Genomic DNA, 14,437 nt, shown 5'->3' on the forward strand with positions numbered 1-14,437 from the left:
CACAAATTTACCGTAAATGCCCGGGTGTGCAATTTGAACAATGGAGATAATGTTTTAGTTGTCCTCGTCTTCATTTATATGTTGTTGTTTGTTTTGGTAAAGTAGGCTGAAAATGATTTTAGACGATGATGGATGCGTGCTGTGTTGCTACGCAGTGTTACTCATTGTTCAGGCCTTGTTTGTGGGATTGCTTGGCTCTGCCGTCTGTGGGTGGGTGGGATTTCACTCACGTTGTTAGTGACACTGGAGTCGAGCTACAACCGGTCAAGTAGTGTTGCGATTGCTTGTGCTGTCATGGAGTCGCGAGGGAGAAGTCACCCTTCCCGGCCGTTTGTGAGCTGCGTTTTTCTTCTGGTTGTTCACCTGCAGTGGAGTTGTGCGGGAGGTAAGAGTTTTAAATCGTTTACTTGAGCCAAACGAACGCGACGTTTTTTTTTTTGTTGTTTTTTTTTTCTCGCGTCGTTATCATCGAGTTGGGCCTGTTATTAGGTGTGTTCGACTTTGTGCTGTAAACTCTCGCATAGTGCAGGTTTGAGTCGATAAGGCTTGTCGGTGGATGTCTCAGTTGACATGGAAATGCGCGTGTAGTTACCTCACCAACTTTCCCGAATGTCGACACTGTTGCAGTGCAGACTGTGAACGTGCGAGCTCGTGCGTGCACGTCTTCAGGCTAAATGGTCGTGTGTTGCGAAACACTTTGAGGCCAAAACAAATAATTTGTGCGAAACGTCGAATAAAAAATCCCTGTTCGTTTATGTCTGCTGCGGTCTGTGGAGAAATGTCGTGTAAATATGAATATTAAATAGAAAATATTTATTTGTTTTTAAAATGGAGGAAAGGTATTGCTCGTGTATCTTTCTACGACAGGCAACGCTAAACAGATAAAACAGCAACGGCCTCCTGAACATGACAAGGGGAACAGTCTAGGGAAGTTATGACACGGATAAACTGTGCATCGGTAAAGGAGAACTGTAGTCACAAGGTGAAACTAAACAACACGGTAGTGGAAGATTTAAAGTTGTGGCAACTTCTCAGAACTGTGTTTAGGGGTTGTTAGCCCCTCCAGACTGAATATCAAAATGAACCTTTGTTACCTGATATCAGTGATGCACCCAGCTGGAAAACTTAAACAAAGAAGGGCTCAACTGTATTAATATTTGGACAATTATATATTTATCCCCTAGGATGATGTTCCCTCAGTGCATTCTAGCTGTACTAACAGTGTGAGGCCAGGTTTAAATTTAGAAGGTCATATCAGCATTTAAAGGACAGTATTTAGCACGCAGGCCTTTTAACATGGACAACACTACTAAGGTCCAAATAACCTCTAAATATTTATCAGCTGTGTTTTGCTTTAAATAGGTCATATGCTATTTTGTTTGTGCTCCTTTTTGCTCCTTGACATCATGCTTTTTCTCTTTTCTTTTTTTGTTTATTTATTTTCTTTTTTATTATCAGTTTAAAGTCCACATGGAAAGGACTTTTCTCTCCTAAACAAGACTTTGCTCCTGAAATGCCCGAAACCCCTCATTAGTAGGTTATTGTTTCTTTTTAACCGAGGCTGAACTGGTGTTTCGGGATGAGAGCTTTAAGATGAAGGCGTTCACACAGATGTACTGTATATATTGTTCAATGTTGCTCCTTTAACATCAAAGTTAATTGTCCGTCTGATGTTAGACATGACACCCGGGAGTTGGTTCAGAGTTGCCATTTATCTGCTTATTAAAGGGAGAGGTAAAGAGGAGACACAAGGAAGCCCAGTTACGCAGATGTTGGACAAAAAAAACCAGCCGCTCACACAATGTGTGCGAAGGAAAAGCGGCGGCGTACATGGAAAATGACCTGATCAGCTGGTGAGCATCAGAGCTGTGGATGAGCCAGGGAAAAATCATTTACACAGTGAAGAAAAAGCTCCTCGTTACTGCACAGGGATGTGGGCGATTTTCCATGTTGACAATCAGGAGAGGGCTTCATGATGCCAATCCTCTTGTGCGACTTATAAGCTACACCAATGTGGCGGATCTGGTGAAGCTGCCGCGCAAAGTCTTTCGGGAAGCTTGAGGTCCAACAAATCCTTAGCATTTGGCCTCAGTGTTGCGATGATTAGCACAGAGAAGCCCAAAACATTCTACCCTGCTGTCTAACATGCAATTGGTCAGTTTCCCTGCTAATGAACAGTGTATATGTCCACATTTTTGACTGGTGATGTGTATAGGAGCGTTGCATGTACTGATTCAGCAAAGCGCATCAAACCTCAAAGGACAATAGTTCATCATTCGGTGACTGTGACTCGATCGGAATCCCTTTAGCTGCTCCAGGCTGCGAGTCACCTGATCTCAGTCCCGTTGAGCTCCTTGCTGAGGACCAGATTAAAATCATATAGACCCCATGATTAGCAGGAGCCGAAGGTGGCCCCAGTGAAGGCCCGAGAGCGTTGGAGTTGGAGCCTCCGATACTTTTGTAGTCCCAAACTACAGGTGCTGTTTGTGAAGAAGTCTATGTTCTTCATTAAATATTGGTGGTGTGAATCATATCAGATTAAAGCTCAAACTTGGTCATGTAGAGATTTGTTTCAGTTTGAATCTGCACATGGTCTGACAAACAACAAAATACGCGTTAAAACAGCACTTCTTTCTTTCTTTCTTTCAGATTGCCCGGCGGATGCGCGTACCTGGGTGCCTTCCGGAGACAGGTGTTACCACTTCGTCCACGGAGCAGAAGACAGCATCAAGAGCTACACTTTTGAGAGAGCAAAGACACTCTGCCAAGGCTTTGGTACATGAGAGGTTTTGACTAATGGGCTGCATTCTTAAGCATTCATGGGAACATGCTGTCATAATTATTTCTGCTTCTTTTTTGTAGAGCTTTTGACCATCCAGAGTGCCGACGAGAACGAATTTGTCTTGAATTATAGCCCGAAGGTGTGGAAAGGAAATGTCAACGTGTGGCTTGGAATGTATTATGACACAAACAGTAAGTATCATGTGACCAAGGGACTGTGGAGACAGGCTGGCTGCTGGTTCATAACACAAGATCTGATTCTTCATAGCAATCAGAAACGGACTAGTTAGAGGTAATTAGAGGCAAATAGGAGGAACGCTCGCATTAAATCTGATAGGATTGTGTTTTGTATTAAAGAATACAAGGAAATCCTGTTGTTGTTTTACTGCAGTCGTCGAGGGGACACAGCTGCAGACGCTTTACGACCATGCATAATGAAACACGTTTTTTAAAGTAATTAGAAGGAAAAAGATGGACGTCATCGATTTGTTTCAATTACCTATTGTGTTGTAGCTTATTGCAGCATAGTTTCTGTGGATGTTGGAAGAAGGTTTTGGGAAAAGCAAAAAAAAAAAAAAAGATGCCACAAGTAGCGACTGTTGTGTCTCTTGAGGTGACACCATGAGGTGGTTCGACGAGAAGCCTGTGAGATACACAAACTGGGAGAACAGCCCTTCTCCATCAGACCTGCTGCCTGTGGACACGTGTGCTGCCCTGCACAGCCTCTCGGGAACGTGGGAGAACGTCAGCTGCACGGATGAGGTGGAGAACGGAGTGGTCTGTGAAGTGGCCCAGAGTAAGATTGCGTTGTTCTTTTTTTCTCTGAATTCATGTTAAAGATTGAGTCACAAATGCTGATTTGTGATTTTTAGTGAGAGGCCTTTGAAGATGTGTCTCCTAATGGGTTCTCTGTGTTTTTGCTTTTTCAGAAGCGGAGCAAGCCAAACGCGGTAAGTCAGCCCTTGAGCTTTTTGTTGTTTCTTTGTATTCCCGTGCGACTTTGTGCTCAATAGCCGGGACCTTCCTTGCATTGTCCTCCTCAGAACCCAGCCCGCTGCTCTCCGCCCTGGTCGTTCTCAGCGTGGTGGCTATCCTGGGAGTCTCTGCGGTAATTTGGTTTGTGCACCAGAAGCACGGGCTTGGCTCCTTTTTCTTCACAGCATTCGAGTTCCACCCTCCGTTCCGAGTCCTGGACACGGACCAGTCGTGCCTGGTGGAGGCTGAGGAGACTGACAGCATGCCATAGGAGAACTTTCTCGCTCTTCCACAGTGCAAACGCCAGACCCTCCTCACTCGGTGGGTGTTTTGTGCAAAGACATGTCCACTCGTTCATCGATTGCTCGAACACTTTTGGGGTAACAGCTGTGACTCAGTAACGTAATTTGATGGGAAGAAAACCGACATGACCTTACCAATATGAACTACTTCACTAATGCACATTAATATCTCACATCTTCTTTTGTAATCATCTGCACTAAGGAATTGTTTGTAAATTTCTAAGATTGGTGCTTTGTCAAGTTGCTCGATTTGCCATCAGGTTATGCTGTATATGAGGCACTGCGCTCTGCTTAAATCCCTTTTGGGATAGCAGTTTCTCTTCAGCACAAGCTTGCCTTTTGTTTTTGTTTTTTCTCAGTGAGTGAAGATTTCAGAGTTTTTGTGACAAAGCGGAAATCGTCTGTTGCAGGGCTCTTCCACCCATTCTGCTATTGCATTCCTCCAGTTTTGGGGAAATCAAAGAGGGAGACTAGATAATCAAGGATAGTTTATGCGGAAGAGATTAAGAATACAAGATGTTTAGTCCCAAGTGCTCATCAAGTTCAAAACAACATGCAGTCAACAGGCAATCATATTGGCCTTGAAGCCACTAGCTGCTGTTACATTTGCATCCTGGTTATGACTGGACTCGCTTGTGTGGCACAAGCATTGTTCTTATCTTACTTTCAGAAACCTTGATATGGTGACCTGGAGTTCTCTGATTAAACCAGCACCCTGTGGGGTGCGTACCCTTATTTCCTAACATCCTTTGCCGGTAAAAATGTGTAAAAATAAGCAGCTTCTCCCTTCGGCCAGTATTAAGACAGTATTAAGACATAATACAGCACTTGTAAATGGCCAAATCCAGAAAGGAAAAGAAGCCCCTTAGAGTATGGACTAATTATTTCACACGCGTAGAAGACGAGGAGTGGCCTTGTCCATTTTATACATTTAATTTTTTTTACTCCCTCGGTGAAACATGTCAGAGGTGTCCCCATCAGTTTCCCTGTCTTGTGGGTTAAGTTCTCATGAAATCAAATTCAACGCTCAAATGCCGTGTGTTTGTGCGCCAGTACTTTTGTCAGGGAGTGGGACAGCCTTATTAACGAATGCCTTTAAAGGAAATCTGTGAATATGCAGAGGTAATGGGGACTTTTAGCGGTTTGGGCTGAATGCTTTATTTTCATTATTAGTTTTTTTATTCCATGCTTTTTGTTTGTTTTGTTTTTTTTACTGTGACAGATATAGCCAGTAAACCTCTTGCATCTCAGAATTTCTCTGAGATACCGCGGGAATGTTCTGCGTTCACACTTTGTGCCATTTTTTGTCTTTTAGCTGTTTAAAAGACATTTTGTTCCAGTGTTAAATGTCTCCCTGCTTTCTTGTGAAATACAATCATGCTGTGATCTTTAGGAAGTTGTAAATAATGGATGAAGATAATCGGGGCTCGACTGTGCCATGGGTTCGTTTAGAGAATAACCGAAGGGATCTACATCTCGAGGAGACCACCTTTCAGTATTTTTAATGAATTTGCAGTGATTAAAAAAACACAAAACACTTGCTTTTGTTATTCTCTGCAGTTTTGTACCTTTTTAAGGTGAAATCTTTAGGCTTTGATCCAGTGTATGTGAACGAATGTGTAAAACACGACATCTGTTCGGCTTTTACTGAACCTTTGTGTGCTTGCATAATAAAATATTTTTGACACAGACTTTTTTTTGTTTATCTTTTAAAAGTGAGGTCTAAAAGTCCTGCTGAGCAGAACTTCCATTATTTCCAAAAATACACTCGGAACAGCCTGAGGTTGTCGAGTCGGAGAAGAGGATTGATGGCTCAGTTCCATATAGAACATTCCTACTAAATATACATATGTCGATGCATAATTAAGACGAAAAAGATGAATCGGGACACAGAACGGGGTGGATCCTAATTGGATCTGAAAAGATATCTAAATCACTGTCAAAGGAAAAATGTCACTCCCTCTAGAAGTCCGTGGCTCTGTTGACATGCCACTGTGAGCCGAGATGAAACGGAAGTCGGCAGGATTTTTATTTTTTATCCTTTTTGTCTCTGCTTTCAAGCAGATCCAGTTTTAGACTTCCAAGAACTCTGTCATCTGACAAATTCTCTCCAGGTCTAAGCCGCGGTTGTCTCTTTGAGCATATGTTCTTTTGATTGTTTTCAACATCTCGTGAAGGCCGATCTGGACCAACATTTACAAATGTAACACATTAATGTAGATCACACCAATAACCGTCTTTCCCTCAAAGCATTCAAGGTAATTTCCAGGTTCGGCCACCAGATGGGACACTGAAACACAATTAGGTGTCAGTCCCTTTACACCCCCCCCCCTTCACTCAAGACAAGGAATTATTTCCTTGCACAAAAGAATGTGATCTTCAACCCTGGTGCTCGGGACCCACTGCCCTGCATGTTTTCGATGTTTCCCTCCTCCACCACACCTGATTGAAATGATCAGCTCGTCATCGAGCTCTGCAGCGGCCTGATAAGGAGCCATTCATTTGAATCAGGTGTGTTGGAGGAGGGAAACATCGAAAACATGCAGGGCAGTGGGTCCCGAGGACCAGGGTTGAAGAACACTGCTTTAGTAGATAAGCTCCCTGGCTCCAGTCCAGTAGTCCACACAGCACAAAGATCTCCTCATTCATGTCTGTTTGATTGTTTTTCTTTCTTTTTTTGTAATTTCATATATATATATATGTATATACTTGAACTTTCCACCAGTCGGAGGATTTAGAATGATCAAGACTACAAGGCACTGGGGAAAGAACAAAATAACTACATCAGAAAAGACATCGAGAGGTCATTTCCTGATTAATTTATGAAAGAAAATGCGTCGAAGCTTAGACTTCCACCCTACCTGTGACAGACGATTAGATGATTGTGACTGTTATGAGATGAATGCTTAGGAAGATCGGACCTTTTAAAACAGCAGAAGAACTTTTTTCTGAAACTTTTCTCTTTTCGGCAACACAAAAGCGTAACGGTATGATTCTCCTGCATACAAGAAAGCCTGGATTGGGGCTGCACATGCTCCTTATCTTGGACTTTCTAAAGTCATTTCTAATGAGATAATTAAAGTAAAAAACAAACTGCTTGATGGTATGTCTGTAAACATACACAGACTGGTGCTCTTGGTTATTGGTTAACTGTTTTGGTCTGCAGTGTAACAAGTTCCCGGCAGAGAAAACTGCATTTTATATGAACTTCTATGAGTCTACAAAAAAACTTTTGTCATTCACCCTGTCACCATATAACCTCCTTTCTGTGTAACTGGGACATATGTGTTCTATTGTCACAACGGAGCAGTTGTCTCATTACAGAATCTGTAACGGCCTACTTTCAGTCCAACAACAGCAAATGAATTTCATTCGCACATCTGCCCGCACCACTGCTTGAGAGAGGTCCACGCTGACCTAGAACCACTCATTAAAATGGACATTGGTATGCATGCTATGATGTATGAAGAAGGACTGAAACTGGGTGTCACTCGCTGGTTCACGAGTCCAGACGTGAATAAACAAATTATATGTCAATAAATATATTGATACTTCAAGCTCAGTGTCTCGTTTTCTCAGGATTCTGCTTGAGATCTGTGTTTCACGTTAGAGCTCATCATCTATTCGTGTTCCTGTCTTTTCTGGCAAAGATTCCCGTGAGACCTGTTTCCCATATGCAGGTCCTAGAAACCTTGTGTTTCTCCCCTATTCACTCTCCCTGAACATGCTCCAATTAACAGGAGGAAAACAAAGGATATTGCATGGACAACTGCTCTCTGGCAAGGCATTCTAAACATAGTAGCCAATGTCAAGACGAGGCTGCAACATCACACCTTCTTTCATTCTGTAAGGCTAATCCGAACTATGTTACATTTTGTATGTCTAAACTTGTGCTTTCACATGTTATCTCCATCACAGCATAGAGTGTAGTCATCTTTATTCATTCATTTGTTTGGTGCGAACTAACAGCCGAAACAGTGCATCTCATTATCATTTTAAAGATGCAGCATAAACCTGGTACAACATTGCAACGTGGCACCTGAAAACAAACACGGTGATCTGCTTTATCACCAACAGCAAATCAGACTCAACGCTCATCTTAACTCAAATCAAATGGGTTGCCAGTGCTGGGGAGCTTTTGTGTGAATAAGGATAAGAGCAGAGCGCATTGATATGATTAAAACCTGCATCTAAATACGTCAGATTAAGAAAAAATACATAAACAACGACGGTAGTGGCTCCCACTGCTGAGCCTTAAGGGAAATCCTGGGCGGCCTGAGGACTGATAAAGCAAACACACATCTTAATTTGTTTTCCATCAGTCTCTATAGAGATGATCTTTGCTGTGTCCCTGGCATCTCATTATACTTTGTAATCATGACGCTTTAAAAAAAATCTCTCTAAAGGGGACAGAGCATTTGCCCTTCCCCCAGCATGCCTCTCGCATTGCGGCAACAGACAAATGACCGGGAGGGGGGCTGACATTTTGATTTCACGTGACACTGCTCTGATCTCTTCCACCGTTAATTGTGTACAATTAAAATCCCAGGTATCTTGCGGCTTGAGGAACAAATACATTGCCCCCCCCCCCCCCCCCCCCCCCCAACCCCCCAACCCACCGTGTGTGTTCAGCCAGCCATTTACATGTTTACGTGAGAGTTCCTGTGAGAGCATCGCCAGCAATCACAGATTTAAAAGGGAGAAAAATCAATGGGCACGAGGGACAAGCAAGAAAATAAATACATTTTAAAATACAAATGGCGGTCTTGTTTCTTTCCTTCACCCCACACACTTTAACTCAAACTACTGTATCCATTCAGCTGGGTCCTCGTGCAAAGTGGAGCCTTAAGCGCAGTGTCTTGAAATGAAAAATCGTCTTCCTTGAAAAGAGGATAAAGCGTCATAGCACGTCAGCGCACTTTCATCAATCAGCGTCAATATTCATCTGACACTGTTTTAATCAATAAAACATGTACATCTCACAACAGCGATGCCAACACAGGAGGAAAAAGATGATCATTCACTTGCAAAGTTACTCAGCGTCTATCTTAACGGTGTCAGTTTCAGCCCTCAAAGCCTTTTCTGTTAAGTAGTTTCAGTGACACTCTGTTACGATGCACTTTTTTGTTGCTTGAGGCTTATTGTTTGTGTGGTTGACTGATGATGATATAGCCTACACATATAGTATTTTTCAGCCAAATGCAGTTCTATTATTAATTTCTGCTATGATCTCTTTGTTTTTAACCATTTCTTTCATTTAATGTGTGTCTATTGTCCTTTTTCTGTTCTCCTCAGGTCACATGTTACTTTTTCAGATTTTTTTAAATCTGTTACTGTGCTCGTTGCTGTTGAGTTGTGTGTTCATGTGTTTTCAGGTGTCTCTGCACCATCAAAACTTCAACACAGGATAAGACGTTATCTTGCAAGTTAGTCTTATTTTACATGAAGCGTGTGCACGTACTGCTACAACATACCTGCCTCTTATAGTGTGTGAATTAACGTAGCTATAAATGCAATAGGCAGTGTGTCTACGCGTTTATTTGTGCACCTGGTTGCTGATCTGAGAACAGAAGTTTGCACCGTAGAAGCCCTGAGGTGACGTCATCTCACTTGAGTTGCTCGGGTGACACGGAGGAGAGTCTCTTCAATCTGCGATCAGAGACCAACGCACTCAGTCACACTCCCACTCGGACTCAATTACTGACCATTTATTTCTTCTTTAAACAACCCCGAAACACGCGCGTAACTGGGAAGTAAGTCAACGCTTCGTCCCTTTCGCTCTTTTAAAGGAATACGAGGCTCCTCTGCGATAAGGTGAGTTTTTTTTAACCTCAGCTCTCGTGGTGCTCTTTAACGTACGCTCAGTAAGATGTTGGTTCAAAGATTTCTGTCGCGAGCACTAACTGCTAAGCTAACACTCTTTGGCTAACCACCCCCAGTAGCATCCTTTAAACGCGCTACACTTGCTTCATTGAGCGCACGCTGAGATCGACACGGCGTTTTAAGAAAAAAAAAGTTTATAAAAAGTCCGACCAGAAAAAGAAAAAAAAAAAAGAAAGAGCCGACGTGAAACTTGTGTTGCTTTTTGTTCAGAATACAACTCTTGCAATGTTTAACTTGTTACTCGGATACGAAAAGAGTGCTTCGGCAGTTATTTAACATGACACTGGTGTAACAACAAAATCTGTGTTGTTGCTCGAAGAGGAATTTAATTTGTGTTTCCATCGCACTAATTATTAGTCATAGCCGACTTTGGCTCGTGCTTTATTGTGATATTGTTAGAGTTACCAAAAATGCCTACAGCAGACTAATGGATATAGTTAGAACTAGTGCTTCAATAACAAAGTTTGATCTATAAGTATGTTTAGATAGAAATTACAGCTAAACTGAGACCGTATGGTCAACATTTTTTCTTTTCTTTGTTACGATAGAGCCTCCTAACGATGCCACCATAGGTTGAAATGGCTTTCTAAATAAATGTAATAATAATAGTAATAATAATAATAATAAAGAATTGGCTGTTATTTGCAGTAGCTAAAAATACTAATCAGGCCACCGAATCTGATGATTTACGCTATTTGGTTTGATGTTTAGTCCTGTCATTATCTTTAGAGTGGATCTCATCTTCATTGCCAGCAGGTTCGTAGGAGAGCAATCATTTTGTTTGTCAGACCATGAGCTTTTTAGCTCCCTGAACCCCCCCTCCCCCTCCAAAAGAAACTGTATATGGCTTGTGAATGTGAATGTTTCAGATTTTTCCATCTCTAACTATAAATAATTTGTCATATGTCTCAAAACTGGGCTTTTAGCTGGTGTTGTCTCATTTCTATCTTATAGTTTCTCCACCTGCTCTTAAAAGAAAAGGACAGCTAATGCTGCAGCTGCTGCCTATATATCTGAACAGTGCTAGAGCTTTGGAACACAGGAGATCTGGCAAATGCAACGTTTATCTCTGTTGTGTTGAAGCTGAGAGTGTTCAGGTTTTGAAGGCGCTGTTAAGGTTTTAAAACTGAACTAAACGGAGAACTCTACGCAATGTGCCCACATCTAGTTATCAACACCTGGCTTGTTGTTTTAGGTGGAACTAATGCTGGGATGTTGTCTGTTTGCACTCTAATAATGATGTCATGGCATTATCGCCAGCAAGGTGGACTTCTATACTTATGCCTCCTCTGTCTCACCTTTCTCCCCAATAACACCTTGAGGGTGTTTTTTGTTTTTTTTAAAAACATATCTATTTTTTTATTTTCCAGTTGACATTTTGCAATGTTTTTGATCTGTCGTTTGATCTGCCAGTGATCTGTCTGCCATCTAATTCGGGTGCACACAGTGAGCATAAGAGGTGCCTTTTGAATGTTGATGATATGAGTATATGGATGTGGATTGTTTTGCCTCCTCACCAAACAGTGAGGTTGCTGTCTATACTGCTTCAACTTTGGAGTTTGGAAGAGTCGGAACCAAATCAACAGTATAATAGCTGTTCTTCTTTTCCAAAGTGACATGATAACACAAACAATATAGCCCATCAATAACTACTACTACTAAACATGTTGTGATACTGACACTGTCGGTCGTCCTGTTCACTGAACTGTGGCACGGTGGCTGTGATGCTTTGTAGGTATTATATTATAGAAGAAATAATTATCCCTTTAAGCCTGGCGTGTCTTTGGTTATAAAGCGCTTTAATTATGGGTGTCGGTCGAGGATGCCACGGTACAACCTTCTATAGACGCTAACAGGGCTCCACAACAAAGAAACTGAACTGTTATAATGGTGAGCCATTGACCCCTGCAGGTTTCTACATGAAACCTCTCTGCCATAGTTTTGCAGTGGCTTCAAAAACTAGCAGCATTTCAGAGTGTCTTGTTCCTGTCTTGTTGCTAAAAGACAGTTTGAGTACTCTTCAAACAGGATGGCTGACTCGTATTCCTGTGCATGAAAAAAGCATGGCTTATTAGCATGTGCACATATCCACTCATATTAAATTGGTTATGATTCTTTGCAGGAAATGAGTTTTTTTTTCCTTTTTTCTTTACTCTGTGCTTTAAATGCGGTGACATATAACAATTGTTTTGGTTAAATGCATCTCATGTGTGTTTAGACCTTTAAGACTTTGCCACAGCTCATTTGTCCTTGCAGGTACAATTGGCGGTAATGAACCGACATGTGACCTGAGCACAACCGGTGTCAGCGAAATGGCAGCCAACATTAGCACTGGTAAAGTTCATCATTTAAATGGCTTCAGTGGCCAGGGCAGGGAGATAAATCAGATCACAGTCTTGATGTGTTATGCATGCATCCAGTAACTGCCAATGAATCAAAACACAGGTAGAAGGTCACTAAATCTGCCTCATATTTATTCAGTGCACATGTCCTTGAAGGGCTCTGCAGACACAAATGTGTTGTGAGCTTCGAATACCGGCCTCTAACACTTGGAGAACAAAAGTAACATGTTCATAATGTTAGAGATATTGCATGGTTTTATACTTCTGGACTGCAAAGGCAAATGTAGGTCCTGGTTGCTCAACTTGTTAAAACAACTCTTTGAATGTTTTAGTTCTTTTTTGAAGTGCTCTGTACAAATTAGATTAAATACACTTTACAATATAAAAGCCATGTTAGAGTTACTTTATGTGGATGTGATCAAGGCATACAGTACAATTCAGACTTCTAAGTTGTATTAGGTGTGTGAGATCCATCTTTAGTTTTCTATGTATTGGTCACTCTGCTCAGCTTTTCAAGTGAACATTAAAAAAACAACCCATAAATATTTATGTTGCCCTACTCTATATGCTTTGACAGAATATAAATGGCACATATTATGATACGTGTGTACATTTAGGTGTCTGATGTCACTACTAACCTAAAAACATTTATCTAAAGATGTGCCTTTCATTTAGCCTTTCAGATTTACAAGTGAAACTTAGTCACTTTACAAGGTTCTCTACCCCATATTCTTGTTAATCACAACTAGCTTCAACTTCAGATGAGGCTGCATTGTTTTTACCTCAGAAGTGGAAAGTTGAATCGCTTTTGGCTTTGATATTAACACCAAATCCCATAATTAGTGAAATAGTTCAATAAACTTAAGAAATAAGTGACTTACTAATGTTCTTCCAGTGCTTTATTTAATATTTCCTATCACCAGAAAGACATCTGACCTATAACTACGTTCTTTAATTTCTTTACCTTTTAGAAGTTAGAAATTCTGATTTCCCATTTGTCATTTGAATTCACCATCAGTGCAACACCAGTAGCAGCCATAAGAAAAACAACCGCTGGTGAATTATTGTCCAACTTTAGTCACTAAAGCCTTAAACAAAACACAAGAGGAATGGAGCAAAGGTCAATCCCAGAGTTTAGTTGTTGATATGTGACAGAGGAATTGTGATGTGGCCTGTTCAACAAATGATTTGGGCCTAGAATAGTGATGTGTAGCTGACCAACTGTCCATGGTCATACTGCGGATTAGGGAAATGTAGGTATTTGAGAATGAAATTTGCAAGCCAGGTATTATTTGGCGTGTGGTCTGAGCTCTCTAGCAGCGGGTCACTCCACGCCCGAAAAGAATTAGTTTGAAAAGAGTTGACTCGCTGCACTGTCTGTGTTATTTTGACCAAAGTATGTCGCAGACATTCCATAAAGACCTCAGGAAATTGTGTCAGCTTGTGAAAAAAAAAAAAGGGCACAATATGTCTCCCGTACGATGGCCGCCTTTTTATGTTTCTTTTGGCTCTTTCTTTGGCCTTTTGAAAAAGCCAGAGGATAAAAAAAAAAAAAAAAGGTCAGCTAATAATTGCGTTTCACCCATTTTCGCCCTGTCTCTCCCATTCTTACCCTTTCCACAAGTTTGCACTCATTAATCAAAGATGCTGGTCTCCTGCTGAGGGCTGAGCTGCAGGTTCATCAATTTGGCAGCCAGCTTTCTGTAAGGAACAGTGCAAAGGCTCTTAACACACAAGCATAAATAAATCTGTGGTCCTTATATGCAAGCCCTGAAGGTTAATGCTGTATAATTCGATGTACCCTCTTTGTCTGCTGTGATTGATGTTTTTAAACATGTGAGGCTTGACGGGAGTCCCTTTTTGTAGGTCAGTGTTGACACTTTATGATTGGGTGAGCTGGAGGGGAGCTGCACAAGGGAGGTGGATTATTAGGAATATGTCAGGGAGATTACTCTTTTTCACTCATCTTCCCGGTCTATTTTCTCTCCGCCCGGAGATGCTTGTCGCAGTGCTTTATTTAAACCATTGATGCTTCTGAGGATTGAATTGCGCCTGCTGTTTTAATGGAGCTGATGTTTAAACGCTGGTGGCTCGCTTTATTTGGCTGTTGGGTCTGACATTTTAGGGCCAACCAAGAATGAATTGTTTGACTCC

The 14,437-nt window shown here is 41.5% G+C and overlaps 2 protein-coding genes across 8 annotated transcripts in view; both read left to right on the forward strand.

Annotated features, from left to right (window-relative positions):
* Positions 1 to 224: 224 nt before the first annotated feature.
* cd302 (CD302 molecule) lies at positions 225 to 5,494 on the forward strand. Its single transcript, XM_072397114.1, has 6 exons — positions 225 to 385; positions 2,650 to 2,775; positions 2,863 to 2,973; positions 3,395 to 3,577; positions 3,711 to 3,731; positions 3,825 to 5,494. The coding sequence occupies exons 1-6, from the start codon at positions 295 to 297 to the stop codon at positions 4,025 to 4,027; spliced, it is 735 nt and encodes a 244-aa protein (XP_072253215.1). The 5' UTR covers positions 225 to 294; the 3' UTR covers positions 4,028 to 5,494.
* A 4,134-nt stretch (positions 5,495 to 9,628) lies between these two features.
* LOC140319474 (bromodomain adjacent to zinc finger domain protein 2B) overlaps positions 9,629 to 14,437 on the forward strand; it is a 41,076-nt gene continuing 36,267 nt past the window's right edge. For 6 of the 7 annotated variants that reach the window (XM_072397115.1, XM_072397118.1, XM_072397120.1 and 3 more), the window contains exon 1: positions 9,629 to 9,872. The gene's annotated coding sequence lies outside the window, so the exon portion shown is untranslated. The remainder of the gene's footprint in view (positions 9,873 to 14,437) is intronic. The other variant, XM_072397119.1, reaches the window with a different exon arrangement.

The sequence above is a fragment of the Leuresthes tenuis genome, unplaced genomic scaffold (genome assembly GCF_036924035.1).
Source record: "Leuresthes tenuis unplaced genomic scaffold, fLeuTen1.0.hap1 SCAF_12, whole genome shotgun sequence".
Classification (NCBI taxonomy): domain Eukaryota; kingdom Metazoa; phylum Chordata; class Actinopteri; order Atheriniformes; family Atherinopsidae; genus Leuresthes; species Leuresthes tenuis.